This window comes from Sinohyriopsis cumingii, chromosome 1, assembly GCF_028554795.1.
Source record: "Sinohyriopsis cumingii isolate HCF-2022 chromosome 1, ASM2855479v2, whole genome shotgun sequence".
NCBI lineage: Eukaryota > Metazoa > Mollusca > Bivalvia > Unionida > Unionidae > Sinohyriopsis > Sinohyriopsis cumingii.
The window spans coordinates 190,837,465-190,859,195 of record NC_142961.1 but is presented as its reverse complement, the minus strand read 5'-3'; the positions used below and the strand labels follow the sequence as shown (position 1 = coordinate 190,859,195).

Here is a 21,731-nt window from a genome sequence, read left to right as displayed (position 1 = left end):
AGAACTAACTAATGATCCAAGCTGTAAATTTTGTTGAAGACTTGCAAAATTAGAGCACGTGCTGTCATCCTGCAACGTAGATGTGACAGATGGTCGTCATCGTTGGCGCCAATACCAAGTGCTTGCTGAAATTGCTGCCAAAATGGATATAACCAGGAGAAAAAACATCATGCAAAAAGAGGTCATATCATTAGCTTTGCGAGAAGAGGACTGACCTAAAGGCAAATGACGGAAGCAAGAGGAATCCAGGTGGTACGAAAAAGGTGATTTTGTTGGAACTAAAGATGCCATGGAAAATTAGAATGGAGAGGCCAATAACAGGAAACTAGCCAAGTATCAACCACTCATCCATGAGTGCAAGTAGAATGGATGTAAGACCTTGAATCTGCCGGTGGAAATAAGATGTGACTTTGCATCACAGACCGTTTGGCCTTGGGAGTCATTAGGATTATAGGACCTAGCCGAAGGAATTTAGTCACCGATTTGGGCAAACAGTTCGAAGAAGCCCCACACTGGATTTAGCGAAAGAGAGAGGAGCACAGTGGAAAAGCTAATCGGTTCAGGAAGGAGTCATACCAACTCAATCGGAGCACCTCTGCAAAGATCTGTGGGTCAGCGCCGAAGCGTTCAACGCAAGTGCAGAACTATATATCCGCAAACCGAGTTTCCTTTTAATGAACAGTTTACTCAACGAGTGGTATATCATTGATAACAGCGTACATACTAGACATGTATTTTATTTATATCACATACAAATACACATATTTGACTTGTGAACGGAGTTAAGACTGACTACGGGCAACTGAGTATTGACCGAGTGAATTCACCCACATCCCCACCGAGTGTGTCCTCTAAATAATGTAGTTCTGTGCCTTTTTTGGCTGCTCACAATCAGTTTTGCATATCGATAAGTTGCATAATTTTTTTTATAAAGCCTAGTTTCATTCTAATGAAAAATGTATACATATCGTGGTATATCATTGATACAGCGTACATACAAAACATATATTCCTCAGCTCCTTGCTTTAACAATATTTTCAAGAAATGCGTATTGGGTTTGTCAAGGACAATACTTTTTATACGCAAGGATACACATAATTATCAGGCGTAAATGACACACTCATATATATATATATATATATATATATATATATATATATATATATATATATATATATATATATATATATATATATATATATATATATATATATATATAAGACACCATAAGGGACAAAACTGTCTTGACCTGAAACTATCTCTTAAATGCATGTATCACTAGTTTTTGGCGGAACGTCGCAGGGCTTATACAGTCACTATTCGAGGCCTAAATGAGAATGACAACGTAGCATGCCATTTTAGAGGTATGTAAAACACATTATTACCTTTGTTGACGTCATATTTGTCGAATGTGTCAATTAGTATCCTCAATTCTTCTTCAGTCAAAAGAGTACTGAGATCATCCTTGATAAAACAAAATTAAGATATATGTATTACAATTACTAGTCACACAATCGATCTATCTATCATAGGCTGACGGGCCATTGATAAGATAGATTGGCTGTGAGATACGAAAAGCTATGAAGAAATCAAGAAAAAAATCTTATATTTATGACCGTGTGGCACAGACATACATTGGCATGATAACTGATAAGTCCATGTTTGCTTCGTCAGCGTGTCCTTTGCAATTCAGCACCGTGGAAAAATGTCATCGTACTATAAAATAAGGATGCACATGGTACCATGTCTAGGCTTGTACATTGTCCATCAAGTCAAATGATCTAGAACCTTGGTCGGCAAAATACGCCCCGTCTAACATTTCTATACCTGGCCGACAAAATTGCTTACAATAATCTGTGTGTGTGTGTGTGTGCTATATTTAAGGCACCTTTAACAATTTGAGTTATATCACTACAATGTCTGCAGTGTGGCAGTTTATAGTGATACCTAGATTGGGGTATCATGTCGCAGACATGTAGCATCATGTCCAACCCAGTCAATTATCCTGTCACCAGGCCGACCTGTCCTAAAACTAACCTCATAATGCTGAGCGCCATGCGAGGCAGCTGTTAGTACCATTTTTATAAGTCTTTGGTATGACTCGGTTAGGGTGCGAACCCGCGATCTCCGGCATTTACAATAATGAATTGCCTCATAAAATAACTTTAGACAAACGTGTATTCAGCAAATTGTTATTAAGTGTATTTAATTTGTTGTGTAAAGAACATAATGTGGCTTTTATACAGCAAACTGTGAGGTAATTTTATTAATTGCAATGTGATGACTTACCAAATTTGTAGAGTGGCCACCACCCACACCACCCCTGCAAAAATTATTGCTCATCCCTGATCTAGAGACCGCAGAGCAAGCCGGGGTGATAGTTGGTGGTCTGACTAAAGGACTGTGTTCTGATCAAGAACTAATCAATAGAAATATGTTCTTATTCATTGGCAAACATGGTAATCTAAATTCAAAGATGTCGACCTCCTTTCCACCATCTTGCTTCAGTTCATGATTGCGACAAACTTCAGCGATCCCGTTTCCGGCAATTTACAACTGTCGAACAGATATTAATTATTATCGACATTTTGGTTTGAACAATGAATACAAATCAGTATCTGAACAAGGATACAAAAGACTAATTCTGCAGAAGTAGTAAGAGTGATTGAAATGAGGTCTTTTGGTAACAAGTATCATCTGCACAGTGGTCCAGTTAAACAACATTCTTTTCTGGTTTTCTGTTTCGGACTTCTTTGATTCTTTACTCCGTACTTGATTACTTTCCACATGCTATGAACGCGCATGTGACGTTATGCAAATCGTAGGTGTAATTCTACTTGCAATCAAATCGTATGACGCACCCATGCTTTGTCCGTAAAGCAGTGATACTCCATCTTGAGAAGTAAAGTCTTACTTTATTATTGGCAATGGCACGGACAAAGCAAACCGTGAGAAGGTCCACCTGAGGAAAGGCTCTGAGAAAACAATTGGCAACCAAGACTGCTCGTCAGAGCGCAAGGTAACTTTCTTTCCGGATAGAATTCAGAATCTATGTAATATTATACGAAGGTATAAAAATATACAAGAATTACACGAATCTACAGAAAAAGGATACAGAGAGTGAATACTACAAAGCTAGGAAAGAGAGAAAATATGGCGGCTGCTCACAATGCAATAAGAAACCTGGAAAAATATTTCAAAACAAGAGGAGCAGAGACTGAAGAAGGGTCATACCTTGAATGCTATTATCAGGAGGACATACTAGAATTGGATATGAGACACATACCGAGAGAAAGAGTACCTACTACTTCAACAGTAATAATAACCCCTAAACCAAGAACCCGGACATCCTGCAACAAATTTACTCGATAAGCAGAAAAGGATATGAGGGATATATAATAAGACCAAAAAGGAACTTTCCGGTATTACAGTTTGGAGAACTAAATATATCGGGAGAGACGATAGTAGTTAAAAACCCAGTACCACTCCTAAAAAAAGATAAAGAAACAGGAGAACTCTAATTATCAGATATCCCCATGTAAATACCCTTAGAAGACACGGTCGACCTTTCTGAAAACAAATTTGGTATAAAGGTATAAAAATCTAGATTGGCGAACGTTCCAAAATTTTCCATATATAAATGGATTTGAATACTGGAAATTGAAAAGTCGAAACTAGTGCGTTCAACTTGCACAGATTTCTGACAAAAGCTTGGTACAAGGGGTGTTGTTGGCTTGACTTCGCTTACGAAGATTAGGAAAGGGTATGTCCATGTCTATTGCACGCGCTGGTGGTTGACGAGTCTTATACGAGACAGGCACGTTCGTCCACAGAGGCTGAAGGGGAATGTCTGGGTTGTGGTGGGTGCTGCCGATGGTTCCCGGTTTTTTTCTTCGCCATCGTTTTTCCTCCAAGATGGTCCGTCTGTTTTGTTTAAAAGTGTCAGCCGCCTGGTGAACTGTGCGTCTCCAGCTCTCACGGTCAGCAGCTTGTGATGCACATTGGCGGTGATCGATGCCACAGGTGGTGAGGGTCTTTCTCAGGGTGTCTTTATATCTCTTTCGAGGTGCTCCTCTATCACGGTGGCCAGTTGACTGCTTACCATACAATGCGATCTTTGGCAGGCGATGATCCTCCATCCTGGACACGTGCCCTGCCCAGCGAAGCTGTATCTTCATGAGCGTGGCCTCAACGCTGGTGATCCCTGCTTGTTTGAGGACTTCAGTGTTGGTGACGAAGTCACTCCAGTGGATGTTGTGGATGGTGCGGAGGCAGCGCTGATGGAAGCGTTCAGGGATGCGGAGGTCACGGCTGTAGGTGACCCAGGATTCGGCGCCATATAGGAGGATGGTCGGTACGACAGCTCTGTAAACGCTGATCTTTGTATCTCTCTTGAGACTGGCGTTGTGCCAGACTCGTTTGTAGAGTCTGCCGAATGAGGCTGTTTGCCTTGGCCAGTCTATTGTCCATTTCATTGTCAATCTTGGCATCAGAGGATATCAGACAGCCCAGGTAGGTGAACTGGTGGACTACGTTCAGCTCTGTCTGTTCATTGAAGATGCTTGGTGGTCGATACTCTTCCTTTGGAACAGGCTGGTGAAGTACCTCAGTTTTCTTTAGGTTGACCTCAAGACCAAAACGCTGGCAAGCTTCTGTAAAGCAGGGTGTTACGCGCTGTAAGGCAGCTTGCGTGTGGGCAGCAAGGGCGGCATCGTCTAGGAAGGGAAGGTCTCTAATCAGTTTTTCCAAGGTCTTGGTGTGGGCATGAAGTCGCCTTAAGTTTAAGAGGTTGCCATCAGTCCGAAATCGGATATAGATACCATCTTCGTCATCAAGGTCTTCTGTTGCTTTTCTGAGCATCATGCTAAAGAAGATTGAGAACAGTGTGGGGGCTAAAACGCAGCCTTGTTTCGCGCTATTGACAATGAGGAAGGTCAGTGACAGATCGTTATTGTTTCTGACCTGACCAAGCTGGTCTTCATGTAGTTGGATGACCATGGTAAGGAATTTTGGAGGACAGCCGAACTTTTCAAGGACTTTCCACAGTCCAGTTCTGCTCACCGTATCAAATGCCTTCGTCAGGTCCTCCAATGTGATGTACAGTCCTTTGTTTTGTTCTCGGCATTTTTCCTGGATCTGTCTCAGGACGAACACCATGTCAGTTGTGCCCCTATTGGGTCTAAAGCCATATTGACACTCTGGAGCATGTTCTTCTGCAATGGTGGGCACCAGTCTGTTCAGCAACACTCTAGCAAGGATTTTGCCTGCAACGGAGAGCAGAGTTATCCCACGGTAGTTTGAGCAGTCAGACTTTTGCGCCTTTTTTTTGTACAAGGTGATGATGACTGCATCTCGGAGGTCTTGTGGAAGTTTCCCTCGCTACCAGCAGCAAACAAATAACTCGTGGAGTTTTGTGTGCAATGCTAGGACTCCTCTCTTCCATATCTCTGGTGGGATACAATCTTTTCATGCAGCCTTTCCTGTCTTCAGTTGTTCTATGGCTTTTACAGTATTTTGCAGTGTGGGTGCCTCATCAAGTTCCATCTTAGGTGGCTGTTGTGGGATGCGATCAAAAGCTGCCTCCTGGAATGTATGGCCAATGCTGAAGAGGGTGTGGAAGTGCTCTGACCAGAGGTTCAGGATTGATTCCCTGTCAGTGAGTAGCTCTTGGCCATCTGCACTCTGTAGGGGGCTCTGTATTAGGAATGAAGGACCATACACTGATTTCAGCGCTTCATAGAACCCCTTGTAGTCACCAGTCTCAGCGTACAGATGGGTTCTTTCTGCAAGCTTTGTCCACCTTTCATTTTGTATGTCTCGGGGACTGCACTGGAGGGGGCTGCAGATAAGGCGGAAGGCTGTTTTCTTCTGTGGACAGGATGGTTGTGCGAGATGGGCTTGGTACACTGATGTCTTTTTAGCATGCAGTTCTTGGATTTCTTGGTTATTTTCGTCAAACCAGTCTTTGTTTTTCTTAGTGGTGAATCCAATGATTTCTTCTGAGGTTTGCAGAATGTCACCCTTGATGTGACTCCACATCTCTTCCGGAGGTAGATCTGGCTGACAATTAAGTTCTTCAAGTCTAGACTGCAGGCTCTCTTGAAAATCTGCCTTGACGTCTTCATACAACAGGATTTTTATCTGGAGCTTCCTTTTCGCGGTACCCCCTTGTTGTTTGTTCCTAGGCTTGAAGTGGAAGTCGAGCTCGCATCGGACAAGACCATGATCTGTGTGGCACTCTGCAGTGGGCATCACTCTGGTATGAAGGACATCTTTTAAGTCCCTCTGGCGTGGGCATCACTCTGGTATGAAGGACATCTTTTAAGTCCCTCTGGCGTACTATAATGTAATCGATTAGGTGCCAGTGTTTTGATCTAGGATGCATCCAGGTAGTTTTCAGGCTGTCTTTCTGCTGAATGCGGTGTTTGCGATGGTGAGCTGTAATTCTGCTCCAAATTCAAGAAGCAGGCACCCATTGTCATTGCAGCCACCCACGCCATATTTCCCAAGGACGGCTTTCCAGGCTTCTGAGTCTCGGCCCACTCTGGTATTGAAATCTCCGAGGATGATTATTTTGTCGCTTTCTGGGACGCTCTTGATAAGTCTGCGCAGGTCAGCGTAGAATTTATCCTGTTCAGAAGGATCTGTTTGGAGTGTTGGAGCATATACACTGAAGAGTGTGGCGTGTTGTCGGTTCCCTAACGGGAGACGCATGGACTTGATGCGGTCGTTGTGGCCAGTGGGAAGGTTTGCTAATTTGGTGGCGATTGTGTCCTTGACCATGAAACCGACTCCTGAAAAGTCGTTTTTCAGTTTTTGGTTTTCCTGACCAGTACAGGGTGTATCCAGCGCCGAGTTCTCTCAAACTTCCCTCCTCTGAAAGGCGGACTTCGCTAAGTGCAGCAATGTCAACAGCAAGGCGAGAGAGTTCGTGTGCGATTAAGGCAGAGCGTCGTCCTGGTCTGTTGCTGTCGGTTGAGTCTAGCATTGTTCTGATGTTTCAACAAGCCAGTTTTAGTCTTTTGCCACGATGTGAATCAGGTGGGACATGCCTTGCTTTTTCTGTTAAGTTTCGACGGTGTTGGAAGATGCCCGTTGGCTGAGGCAGACCAACTGGGTGGGGGTAAGGAGACGAGCTTTGATTAGGCCACCTTTTCTATGCCCCTCTCCATGCGGAGCAAGCAGTGCTATCCGTAGAAAAGGCTGCTTGGTCACTCGGACTGCTGCCGGGTGATGGTGTCGTCTCCGGATCAACACCAGACAGCCAAAAGCCTGAGTCGCCTGCATGCAGGATTGAGACTGCGGCTTACAGTGACATCTTTCACCTGCCGTTTTCGCCCCTTTCCCATCGCTGCAGGGTTTGACAGAGTCGAACGTAAACAGTAGACAGTAGACAGTTTTTTCATGCCTGCGCAAAGGGGTGTATACATCACAGAAAATGTAACAGATGCGGAGAGACGGGGCTCACCCCACATAAATGCCTGCAAAACCCGGTGGAAACCAACTCAGGGAGATGAAAACAAACCTACACAGCTAAGCTGGAAATCTTCCCGACAATTAGGCAACAAGAACAACAGCAAGAACCGCCAGCGCAAAAAACAACAACAGCAACAACAAAACCAGAAACAATTAGAAAAGCAGAAACAGCAACACAATGAGGAAAAACAAAGGTTAGAAGAAATGCAGCAGCAAAGACAACAAACTGGACAAAACAATCTCAACAACAGGAAAAACTGAAACATGAGATAGAACGACAAAAACAATACAAAAAGCAAGAAACAGAAAGCTCAAAACAACAAGTCCAGCAACAACAACAACACAAGAAAGTACAGAAACAAGTAGCAGGAATACAGAAACCAAAATCAGATGTAATCCAAGAGAAACAAAGGAAACAAACACAACCGGTTATGAAGAAGGAACAAAAACCAGAGCAAATAATGGAACAAGGAGAAAAACAGAGTAACAATGAGACAAAAACAACAGCAAAAACAACATTGACAACGGAAACAATGCAACCAGCACAATCAGGCGTAACGGATGAACAGATTGAGAAATATCTGGAAGACTTCGATGATTGCCCGGAATATACGTTGGAAAATCAGAAAAGTACAATGATGACATCAAAAGAGAAAGTTACAACAGAACCAAAGCAGACAACATCGTCATAAGAAGAAAACAGAGACAGACGTAGAAGGAGAGCAATGAAGAGACACAAGAAAGAACAAGAGGCTAAAATGAATGAAACATACCTCTTAGAAGACGACGAATGCCCTGAACAGATTTTCATCCTAATTTTAATTTTTTTAAAAATAAAAAAGACAAGATATATATAATGCATATAATATGAAACTCATATAAAAGATGGAAAAATATAAATAAATGAAAACAACATAGCACATATACAACCACAAGTAGGGTAGAAGGGCCTCCCTAAAAGGTCTGAAAAGATCAACCATGGAGAGCACCCTCCAAACAAAAGTAAACCAGTGGGCACAGAGTTTATAACGGCAGTACAAAATATTCTTCCAAAATCGTTCAATGAATGAAAATTTCCAACTTATACTACTGAATATTTTGAAAGGAGGCTTTTGTCAATACTTTCTACAATGATAGTTCCACAGTAACTCCATGTTTTCGACAAAAAAACAGTAGCCAGTAGCTGTAGTCAACACTGATGTCGTGTGCTTTTCCCAACTTTTACACAACTCAATGAAAGGTCATGTGGCTGCGTGACGACATTTTCCATTACTAAAGTAACACTAAACAGTTATCGGCCACAACCACTGTCGACGATGTATGCCCACAGCTTTGAAGTCAAACTCTATAAAAAAAAATTGTAACACCCCTCCCCTAGCCATCAACATGTATACATATTCAGATTTGTCAAATTATGATTAAGACTGGCATGGCAAATGTGATCTCTTAATGATTACTCCTTATTGATTCACCCCCACCCCTCCAGACAATTCCTGAAAATTCCTATTACTTGCTATTTTGAACACTGTAAAGAACATATGCTAAACAAAATGTGAGGTTATCATATACAATTCCGGATATTACTTTAATGAAGAGAAAAAAGAAACATGAACGGGTCGGTTTCCACAGAAGTGGTCACCATGACAATTTTGGTTAAAAGAGAGCCTGAAGAAAATAAACAACTGCTCATGCACATTTTAGGCCAAAATATTAATCTCGAGCCCGGCTGACACAAATATACTGATGCACAACACTCGTTGCACAGCACAAAATCATACGTCCTTGAACCACTATAAATATAAATAACGACGGAGAGAAAAATATTGATGTTTCTTCAATTTCAAGTGACACCATGGCCAGTCATACGAAACTGCTTATTGTTGTCTAGCAGTTTAAAATCCGTGGCACCGGAAGTTCCTATGGTGACTGCAATTTACTTCCAGTATAATGCGCATACTTCATCATGGAAAAGAACGAAGAAAGACGAGCAAGGGTTCATAACGTTTATCTGAATATTTTTTCGTTCGTGGTACTTGTTTGCCGTTAAAAATGTTTATGTTTTGTACTCTTATTTTCCATTCAGTGACAATATAAAAATGAATAATCTTTTCCATCTCAGAAACATAACACATGCAACTAATGCGCAAAAGACACAATGAGTCCATATATCCATGATGTCGTTGTACCTCAGACAGATCACACTCACATACAAACATATATAGACAGACACACATACACTAGACTGAAAGGTTTTCTCGCTACTAGTTTTTACCTAATTAACATTAGTTCATCGCTATCTTTAGTAAACTCCCCACAGCTGATACCCGTTCAGAACAAATATCAATCACTGTCATAAGGCTGTTTTGATCTCTTGGTCATCTAGTCCGATAAATCAACCATCAAATATGTGTTGATACTGATGGACGATATCCATATATTTGCAGCTTTTAAGGAATAGGTGATATCTGCCCCTAAACCGAAAATCAATATCATCACGGATGAGTGGTTGATTTATCGGTCAATGGGTCATCTGAACTTTAGATGTCCGCAGCTAATAGCACGCGTGCCAATAGTGGCACGCCAGACTCTTTGGAATGGAACGCTGTGCAAGCTGTAATATTGTATTGTATGTGCTAAAAAATGATAATTAAAGTAAAGGGGGCATATGACTTGTCATGCAGAACTCTACAATTGAGCGGAAAAGTAGTTCTAAATGGTTACCGACCTGTAGATCATAGCTTAGAGAGGGAGAAAAAAAGGCTATGTATGGCGGCTCTAATATAAAAACCGAGGCTGTTAAATCACCGGGCAAAGCGATATGATTTTTAAAAAAAAACAACAGATAAAGCATATATGATTTCAAAACATTAATTCGCAACAAAATTATCCAGCGAGTGCTGATGGCACTATACTATATTATTATACTGTAATTTGTCTCTCAACCGTCTATGCAGTGTACGTCAGTGCAATGCATGCAACTAACGTCACACAAGGTCAGCCACCTATGCTCTGTTGGCTTTGACTCAACTACTGGTTTTCGCTGTTTTAAAATAAGCTATATTCAACCTAAATTCGAATTAGAGGATTGTGCGGAAGTTTTATATGATATTTGTAAACGAGACTGCACATGATAATCGTGAAACTTATCCGCAAATGCTATTATACATGTAAGCTTAATTTTATTGATATGCATAGAAATGACAGCAAGCATTTTTAAGCAGATTTGCAACAGTTTTCTCGTTTCTACTGATTTTGTGCGTGACTCGTACCTCTGATATAATAATAATAATAATAATAATAATAATAATAATAATAATATTATTATTATTATTATTATTATTATTATTATTATTATTATCATTAGTAGTAGTAGTAGTATATCATAAATATTAATTTCCCACGATAATGAATCTTTTCATTATATCAAATTTCACATTTTACATGTTTAAGCAAAAAATATTTCAGAAGTTTGTATATACAAGACGCTTACACAGGTGTAACAGGACCAGCCAGAGGGCGTTGTTGCTTTTCTCAGGATGGCGACGGCAGCCCCGTTCTGGCAGCGACCGATCTTTTGTAGGCAGGTCGTGTGATAGGTTCGGTTGCAGATCCGGCACGGAAATACCTCGCATCCCGTGTAAACCCCGCATATATGGCAAGTTTCCTCCGATAAAACCTATTACAGAAACACAGATTTTAGTGCTGTTGTTTTTAACATATTAAAAGTACAGTAATACCTGTAAATTCCAAACCACTGCTACTACACATTTTATTTAAATCGAAGAGTTTTTACCTTGCTTGTACTATACAAACATCTAAGTCACTGTGTTAAACTTGTTAGTACACCATATGGGCTCGTTACAAAAGAAATTATGAGTATTAGTCAAGTGATAGAGGCCATGGATGGTGGAGAGAGGTGTGGTGCTCTGCTTAATTAATCTGCAGCACATGCAATGCGCAATAAAATGTTGAGCAAAGCAACTGACTTGGAGTTTATAGTAACAGTTTTCTGAATTAAACAATACTAATGGCATTATATACAGTTTCTGGTGATGTAGTTAGCAATTAATGCCGTCATCCTTTACCTATCATTGCGCTCTCACCTCTACCTGCGTGGGTTCGAGTAAGAAAATTGCCAGGCATTTCACTGGGGTCGGTGGTGCTTACCGGAGTTTTCACTGCATTCATCCTCCACAAGTTATACTGGCCACCATGTACAGCCTATCATGCACTGAGGCATGGCGCCAAACTCTAAAGAACAACAACATTAATCGTATGTTGCTATTAATTGTTTTGAAACGTCCATCTTTCTCTAGTAACGAAAGATTTCAAGTCATTTCCCATAGACTGTGGGCTTCTAGTTCTGTTGTATGTGTTGTGCTATCTGCTATTTCTTCTTTCTCTGTCTCTGTGATGGAGCTAAGATCATCGTTACAGAAGGTTCTTATACAAAACACATCATCTCTATTTACACGGAATCATCAGCTTGTACGTAAACAGCCGCAGCTGTTCGTATATTCATGTGCACGATTTAAAGAATTTAAAAACTACTTCAACGCTTTTCAAAAATATGTAAGTTTGGCTTAGGGTATCTATGTAAAGCTAAATGTACTTTATGGGTCAGAGAGTTGTGGTTTTATAAGGACTGCAATTTCGTAGAGTTTTCTGGAATTTTGTAGTGCTCCTTTAACTATTGTCAGTATGTGACGTAAATTTTGGGACTGTTCTGTTTTTAACTTGCTTTTCCGTCAATCCCGAAAAAAGACAAGCTAGCAGGATTGGAAATACAGATGGGTGAGGAGTTGTGACTTCTCTTGTATTACACTGGTACTGGTTGGATCCCCGTCCTTGATCGATACTCTTAATTGCTTTTGTAACGAGCCCCTTTGGTACTAACCAAACGTCTAAACATTATTTGCTATGGGTCAAACTTTTTAAGGATCATGTGTTTTATTTCTTCAGATTTAGTAAGCAAATTAATTGTCACTAAATTTTATGCAAGCTAAAATTTATGAGATGACAATGTGTGTATGACAGAAACGTCGACTTCTACGCAGACAGGTCTTGGAGCTGCTGTAGCTTAGATGGTAAACCATCGGTTGAAACATTATATCTTTAGGTAAGGCACATAGCGCACATTTGACAGACCTGATATGGCGAGTAATGAGTTGAAGTCCCGCTAAAACGAACCAGACAAATAGCCCAGACAGACCTGGTTCATACAGTATTACCCCAAAAATTTATAAATGCAATATTATACTAATGATTGACCGGTCATTGTTTACAAGTGCCCGATCTAAATTGGCAAGCCAATGTCATAAGCCGCTAACTAGTAAATCTGTGACTCCTGTTTTGTTATTCTCTGACGTCATGCGCACAATGGTGACCTCATTCAAACAGCAGTTAGTTGGGAAACTTTTCCCTGGACTGTAGTTGGTTGATTGCTTCACACCTGGGATTCCGTACTTTCGCTAGTGATGGAGGATGACATTTACCTGTGGTCACGTGAGCATTACAGTAATGGTTTAACATCCCAAATACGGACACTGCTTCATTTTATTTACAGATTAACAGTATCGTGTGTAAGAATAAAATGACAATATATCATTTCCTCAGGGTTTATTGACGTAACATCTTAGCACAAATCGATTTAATTAAGCTCAAACTACAACAAAGGGGTATATATTGTGTTCATCAGTAAATTACTACAATTTTATGTCGCTAAAAAGTTAAATTGCTACAATTGCTACAATCAAAGATTTGCTAAATTTAATTTTAATAACGCTAAATATCCAACTATGCTCGCTATAAAAATGAGCTCTTCTTCCCAGAAATATATCTGGTCGCCATGATGTACCTATTAGAGAGTCTGTCGTACAGAGGAGTGGCATACGCGACCATCATTACATCTGAGATTCATTCAGTCGAAGCAGTTTAAACACATCACAATATTTCAGGTTGAGTTTTATGTATGATTGCACGGACTTGTGTATGTATATGGGAATATATTGTGCCACTTGACAAAACAATATTACAGAGCCAAAGGTGACTTGAACATTTGGCCCCCATTTTCAAAGCGAATAGGGACAATGTATTGTCTAAACATCTGTGCAGAGCTTTGTCATAGGATGAGTCTGCATGTAACAGTGTGACAATGTATTTGCGCAGAAATTTGACTTTGTTTGTCCTCTATCTGAAATGAGTATGACTCATACGCAGCGTGAGAAACTGCTGTCGGCCCGCCGGTCCGATGACAGCTAAATTTGCGGCGAACTGGGGAAAAATGAGTAATCAGTCTGTTTGGGCAGTTAAATATTTAGGTATACTAAGTAAATTTAATCTATACGTCGTAAATCATACGATATTAAAAGAAATAATAAAACCAAAGTGAAAAATTAATAAGTAAACAGTGGCCATATTTGGCTGACTTTAAAAACAAATTAATAAATTTAATATATAATCTACATATATTTCTGTTGTTCTTTATAGTATATGTTTCATAAGTTAAATAACCATACTCAGAGCTTTTTTGAGGATGCAGTTCAAACACTGGTAGGAGGCTAGGGAAGTTAATTTTATTATTGAGGTTTTAAATTCTAGTTGATTTTTGCTTTTAAAAAGCATGTGAAGTCTTATCATTAAATTTCTTGTTAAAGGCCAGAAAACCCTATATATGATAACCTTTGGTCGTAATATTCATTTCAGTAGAAGGGCAGGCAGACCTGATATATTACATTTCCAGCCGGGACAGACTCGTCCTGTGAAAACGCATGAAACAATTTAAACATTATATCATGACGCTATAAACCCACAATATGGCGGCCTAATGTTAATTTCACCTGCTTGCTATACACTTTTCATTCCTTTTATTCTCTGTTCATATTACCGTCTGAGACTAGACTCTTTTCACCTTTTAAACATAGGATCTCTCTTGTGCCATCAAATGGCTTCTCTCTGAGATACACACGTTATAATACACCACGTCGATGTACCTCTATATCAATATATTTATCAAGCAAAACAAAACACAGCATTTCAGGAACAGACAAGCTCACATTTCCGGCCAAACACATCAAACATGCTACACTACTTCAAGCACGATAAACATACGGTGCAATATGGCGTTTCAGTTAAAGAGCAGACAACTCTAGCCGAACCTCAAACAGTTAGTTATGGGTGATAAGCGTGTGTGGTGGATTGTCGCCAGTGGCTCACAAATCCAATTCATCGTAATAGAGCTATACTGTTTCACAATAATTTCATAGCAAGGTCAATGGTTCGGTCGATTTCGCGTGCATCGTAGTTCTCTGCCTAAATTGGCTAGCATACATCATAGGCCGATGTCTTCACACTGGTTACTAAGTGACGTTATTATATAATTTATAAAGTTATATTAGTTTAACGTTGATGCAAAAAACTGTCAATATCCATAGATATATAAAACATATTCACCGCTTCCTCCAAAGCATGGGCCCGTATTCGAAGAACTAGTTCTGACTACGGCTAAATAAAAAATGGCGATGAAAACAGGTAACGCTGACCATGTCATACATCAGATGGCCACAGAAGGTCAACCATGACTGTAACCCTTTCTATCCGACACAAGTGTCGGCGAATCAGTTGATATAGCTCTCATCCAAAGAAAAATATTAATCATTCAAACTAAGCAGAGAAAATCCGAATACATCAAATGACTTAAATTGAAAGAGAAAAAAATAAAAACATGACTTTCTTATATCATACTGAAAATGGTCGGCTACAGATCCCTAGTTGCTGCTGAGAGAGAGAGAGAGAGAGAGAGAGAGAGAGAGAGAGAGAGATCTATAAGAAAGTGGAGCAGGAAGAAAGAGAGACATATACTGAAGTTTAGAGAAATATTGACCTATAACCGTTTGTTTCTCCTCCTCCGTTTTTCTTTGATAACGGTATAAAGCAAGTATCACGTATATTGCCTAATACGTGAACAGATAGAATTTTTTAAAACTTAAGCAAATGTCTTTTAAATATTCAGGGATAATCTGTTGTGCGGAAAATATATTTATATGAACTCAAATAGGCAATTCGATATTGCATTTTACGCGCAATAGATCACGAAATTGATCTTATGCATTGTACAAATCTTGATAATAGAAGACTAAGCAAGATGCATTTTTCATATACACTGGACCTTGCCTACAATGCAGCTGGCAAGCATCACCATGTCATGTAAAAGGGGCTGCCATATTTGTCTTCTTCCAGGCAACCTGGTCTCTTGCATAGCAATCAAATTACATGTATAAAGGTAACCCAATGGTTATCAAACTTTCCATATTTAAAGTACGGTTACGGTCGGTACTGACAACAGCAAAAGAGAATTTCCAAAGATTTCTGAAATACATACTACAAAAATTGTATATTTACATTTTACTTCTTTTCATCTCCACTTTCACCGCATGTAGTTCTCAAAATATTAATCGCCGAAATCTATATCTGCGGGTATCGTCAGTCTTTCAACCTTAATATACGTCAAAAGATAATGAAAAGTACTTTCCATTAGCTGAATATCCTAAACAAACTTAATATGTATGCATAAATGGGATACATTTTGAATTTTCTTGTAAGTATGAAAAATAGTGTAGTTGTAATATATGTTTCACTAGTGGATGAGATGGCATTCTATGCAAAGCATGAGTGTGATTCAAATTAAGAAAAACGACAACTTTGACAAAATGACAAACTGATCCGGTAAAATATACGAGCAGCTGCATACTTCACAAGATGGTTCTTCGTTCAGTTCTACTGGATGCCACGATTATCACTAATTGTGAACGTTAAACTTAATATTGCGCAACATGCTTAATTACGGTAAAATATGACATGTACAAATGTATTAATGCCTATGTGCTTTTCGACATTGGATTCCACGGTGTGTCAAATACGCCACGTATAGGAAAAGGTTGGCACTTATTTGTACAATTAGCTGTATACATATTAGCGGTGATTTAGTGACAATTTTCTGTATTTATGAAAGCTAATTGTTTATGTTGTTTAGACATTTGAATACTGGGTAAATGGGTGTTTATCGTTGTACAGAGTGGTCATTTGCAAAGACACAGAGTGCTTTAGAAAGCTGGATGCACGGAGGTGGCATAATGTGGCTTGTAGTCTAATACAAATTTGACCAAAATATTGCATTTTGCTTCCAACCCATCACTTGGATACCAAGAAAGTGGTTAGAGATATAAATACAAGATTCATTAATTAAACTGAATTAGCAATTATTGGTAAAAAATGATAGATGTACAACATGCACAGAAAGACACGTGAGCAGTGTACAGAAAGGCATGTGATCAGTGCACAGAAAGACATGTGATCAGTGTACAGTGCACAGAAAGACATGTGATCAGTGCACAGAAAGACATGTGAGCAGCGAATACGAAAATATTAATATTAATGTTTATTTTGGGAATTATCAGTCATAATATTTGGGACTAAAACAGTGTCGTTATTATTAGTATTAAAATACTTTGAGAATTGTGATATTGTATTCATAACAAAATGCTGTTTATATCCAATAAAGGCCTTCGTACATTTTATTTTTAAGCCCTAATGTCAAAGTTATTCAGGATCTACTAAAAACCATTTTGTTTGAAAACAGTATGTGTAGGAAACAGATCGTGTTCAGTTTCTCCAGGTTTTATGCAAAATCCACTTCTTCTTAACAATAAATGGATTATTTATAAGTGTCAGTGGCATTTCATTTTCACTACGTACAGACACCTTATTGCTTGCTGTAGATTATATCAAAGTATGTGGACAATAGAGGTACAAAATTGTACTGTATTATAAGTTATTCTATCACACACACACACACACACACACACACACACACACACACACCTGCGCGAACGCGCACTGCTAAATGTTGCACGATACATAACTTAAAAAATGTGACATCACTATTACCATATTTTTTGGCCATTTCGTCACAACCAGTGTACCATCCTTACCCACCTATACTGACTTGTGCATTACCAATAGCCCTTAAAAACATGCTCGGTGTCCAACAGAGAAATACTCTTCGTTGTGTAGACACTATATTTATCATGTACAACCGGATGCGTGATAAGCACTTCTTGATATGAGATTGCAACCAGGAAATACATGTAATACATTTCAATTTATAAAGAGCGATAAGGGAAGTAACATCTTGAAGATGTGTCATATGCTACACTAAATATCTTGAAAAGGAGAAATATATATGAAAGATTTTTCAGCCATTGTTCATGTTGTATTGCCTTCCTTTCAATAATTCGGTTTTATGGTACACTTGAAGGCTTGCACAGCATATATAATTTTCCTCGCGATTCTTTCATGCACCTTTATATTCGATCAGTCATGTAAATTACATGAAAATTAAAATCATATGCATTGAAATAGTTTTTACGTATGGATAAATTGTTGTGATCCTTAAATTCACTTGGCTGACGCTAGGTCTTCTTTTTGATCAGTTAAGGACCAACATGCCGCAGAAATAGAAGCACGTTTACAGTTGTTCTTCTTTTAAAATGTCGCTTCTTCAATGATTAAAACATTAAGATACCAATTCTCTTCTGTTTAAGACCATGGTAGGCACGAAGGATACGACCGAGCCTTTCGTTGTATTATGTATGGTGGTCACTCATAAAAGGAAACATTCGCAATGAAAAATGTACCTTTATGACAGGCTTCTTGAGACATTGCTGTAGGTTTACGTTAGCTCGCGTATCGAGTTTTTAATCTACAACTAAGTGCGACAGCTAATTAACATTTACGACTCGAGAAATTTCGTTGGGCCTTAAAAATTTAAAAAAAAGAAGAAAAAAGGCAAATTCTTTAGGCAGAGCTGGTGTCAACGCTTTTTTTGTTATTTTATTTGGTATCACGTGACTACCACGCAGACGTGCTCTCTACGTGGGCTTTTCTCCAGGTTGTAACAACAGCGACGGATTTCTGGCTGGTTTTATTTTAATAAATATATTGAAAGTTATGTGCCCTTTCGCTAGTTTTGTTTTTTACAAATAGTACATTACTGTCATTGCAAAGGGTGTTTTTGTTGGTATCATTTGATTACGGGTGTTTATTGGTATCATTTGATTACCTGACCTCTGGACTCACGGACATGTAGGTCGATCGATTTGGAAGGTCATTGGTCTACCGATGAAAACGTACTTAAGGTGAGTAAAAAGCAGATCTTATTAAGTAAGAGTTACAATTTCACCTCGTTTGTTAATGAATTAGAGATCAGGAATGTTATTCTCGGAATTTCTGAAACGATTAATTATCTTCCTTAATGGATGTATGGTCCTTGAAGTTTGCTAGGTCCAGTAGCAATCGGCTACCCTATGCCGAATCCATGCGCTTTTTGTGAATTCAGCTTTTCGATAGGCAGTGCGCTCCGACCTGACGTCAAAACATACATGCTAAATATCTTAAATGTGGTTGGAAAGGTCAGGAGAAACTCGACTATGTGCCAATTAACTTGTACGAAACATGCATACCCATTCGGCGTATCTTCAGCAAATAACTCTGAGGCATATATCCAGGTGAAAACTTTAAACCTAGGATAGCACAATGACCTGACTTTAGGAAGATTATCTAAAAGTTAAAGTATTGATAAAAATGCTACCTAGGTAAACATCCTATAGGCGGATTATGTCAATGTAAAGTTTGATGCGAATACTAACTTGGTACGTACCCTTTCCGTTGCTTTGTATGGTATATCAAAAGGTTCATCGTCACTGTCATCAACTGCTTTTGGTCTGGAAACCTTTCTAAAGTCACCCATTGTTAAGGGAACTTGAGGAAGATTTTCTGAGCTTGGGACCTGTCCGTCACGCAGTTTCTCCCATGCTGCGGTGGTGTCTGTTATAACTAATGGTTGATTTGTCTCCGATGTAATACTTTTCTTGCTAATTTGAAGACAAATCTCTTTCGAAGTCGTCTATAACAAACAAACAAATATTCGTACTAAATATTTGTAGGCGAAACGGAAGATAAAACAGTTAAAGTGAAGATGGAAATAAAATTACTTTTTGAATTGGCGTCACTATCATTGACTTCGCTTTTATATTCCTCGGCAGCAGCGAGTTATCACCATCAAGATTTTGGAGGTCACTTCTTTACTATATATATATATATATATATATATATATATATATATATATATATATATATATATATATATATATATATATATATATATATATAGTTTGCATTAGGAATGACCCAAGGATTTATTGCTTGTGCAACTATTTTCAGTTTTGTGGTCTTCAAATTCTGTGTTCTCCCACCTAGTACACCAGTACAGGCCAGCTCCTTCTTTCCCTTCGAAAACAGTCTATCTTTACATGTAATTGAAATAAATAACATTAGGGGCCGTGCTAACTCTCAACAAGTACGTGTAACTGGCATATGTGCAGATTAATTATTTCACGACCCAGAGAGGAAAACATTCGACCGATTCTTTATTTCAGAATGTGATAACGTACGGCGTGTACATGAATAACAAAAAAGGAAGGAAACTGTAAACCAGTACAAAAAAGGTCTGATGGTTTAGCATTTGGACTCTTGTTTCTTTTAAGATGTAAATTCGATTCTCACAGCAGCCATTGCTGATATGCGTGCGTCTGAATAAACATGCCACTTCATAAGCTCGTGTCGACTTTTGTTGATCTGAAGGACATTAACCTATGCTTGAATGGCGTCCAACACACGGAAAGTTTTCTAACAGGAATCGTTTCATGCAAGACCCCACCCAACACCCCCTCACCAACCGAAATAAACAAAACAAAAAAAACACCACCACCCCAAATAACTCACAGGTTCCAGAGAAAACTTTTAAAATAAAATTGTTAGTCTTTTATCAAATCTTGGAACAGTGAATTAAAAGTTAGGCATCAATGCGTGAAACTTACCTCAGTTGTTATTTTGGTTTCCGTGCTGCCGACGGGTTCTTGCCCACGGCTGTGTTTTTTGATGGCTTGAAACTTAGCCACAGTATGAATTTTCGTTTTGACGTTATTTCTTTTAGACGGCCCTGATCCCATATTAATCGAATCTGTGTTCCCGTGGACACTTTGTAAACGATGACAAAACACCCAGAAATAATTAAACTATCGATCCTTTCTTCCGGTGGCAACTTTTCTCCGATACTATTCAACTATGTATCGATAATTGATAAAACTTAATTGCAATGGTTCATTTACGTTCTAGTTTGAAGTGATTTTTCCAACATTTGACCTCCTACTGGTAACCTAGGCTGGTCACATCGTGCAAAACATATCATCCCGTCACTGGAGTCCAATCGAATCAAACATATATCAGATATTTCCGTTTGTAACTAAAACTTATTCAGCTGTTTCTTCTATAATTTAACGAGAAAAGACTAATTACCCCAAGTCGACGCTGTGCAACTGTCGACACACAAACACCGCACATCAAACAATACATGACATATTCTGACCTTCTAAATATCCACTGATTAAAAGGGCTTTTATCAATTCACCAGACATAATGACGGCAGGTTGTCCTACGCGATTATCGCATAAATAGATAGTCGTCTTCTGCCTCTCTTATTATCACTACTGCGGAGAGGAAATTATAGCAATGTGTTCCACTTTGATTCAGTATGGAAAGGGAAGTATAAATGCGTAAAGTTGGCTATGCTGTCTCAGCGTGTAGGGAGTGCTTGTGATGATCACTGAGCTTTTCGGGAAAACACCACTACCACAAACAGCACCTACAACAATAACTACCACAAGAACGCGACTTATGTGATCCTATATGTCCAGCAACCAAAACCGCAATGTAGCTTGCAGAATTCAGTCCGCGGAGAGGGGCCAAATTCAAGCAGTTGAGGGAAGCAAAATTTTGCAATTTTGATTCATAATTTTTTTTTACATTACCGTCAGTTCCTCCACTGTTTATGATCCATAGAAAATACATTCACCCATCTTGTCTTAAACATTCTCCTGAGTGAAGTGATGAAAAGAGTCTATAAAACTAGTCTTTGTTGAATAGAGCCTCTTTTCTACACTAACATGGTAGTGGTGGTGTTGGGGTGGTGTGCTCTTAAACACTAAATAGTGGCTTTTTATTACAGATGACAGCTTAATATAAATAACCTTTAATGCAGATTTGATGTGCATACATTTTCTTGTCGGTAAAATACACTGCTATCTTGACATGCATGCATTGTAAGTTTTCTTTGTAAACACTTAGCTTGAGAATAATAA

At 39.0% G+C, this 21,731-nt stretch overlaps 1 protein-coding gene across 3 annotated transcripts in view; it reads right to left on the bottom strand.

The window, feature by feature from the left end:
- Positions 1-21,420, bottom strand: part of LOC149808577 (PHD finger protein 24-like) — a 28,623-nt gene extending 7,203 nt beyond the window's left edge. Inside the window, exons 1-4 of one of the 3 annotated variants that reach the window (XM_089979441.1) lie at positions 21,402-21,420; positions 19,193-19,438; positions 10,967-11,152; positions 1,386-1,464 (exon numbers count right to left, since the gene is read on the bottom strand). In XM_089979441.1, the coding sequence (XP_089835567.1) occupies positions 1,386-1,464; positions 10,967-11,152; positions 19,193-19,282 (355 nt within the window). In that variant the 5' untranslated portion in view covers positions 19,283-19,438; positions 21,402-21,420. Of the gene's footprint in view, positions 1-1,385; positions 1,465-10,966; positions 11,153-19,192; positions 19,439-20,411; positions 21,207-21,401 lie in introns of those variants that run through there. The other 2 variants (XM_089979425.1, XM_089979432.1) reach the window with 2 other exon arrangements.
- Positions 21,421-21,731: the final 311 nt, after the last annotated feature.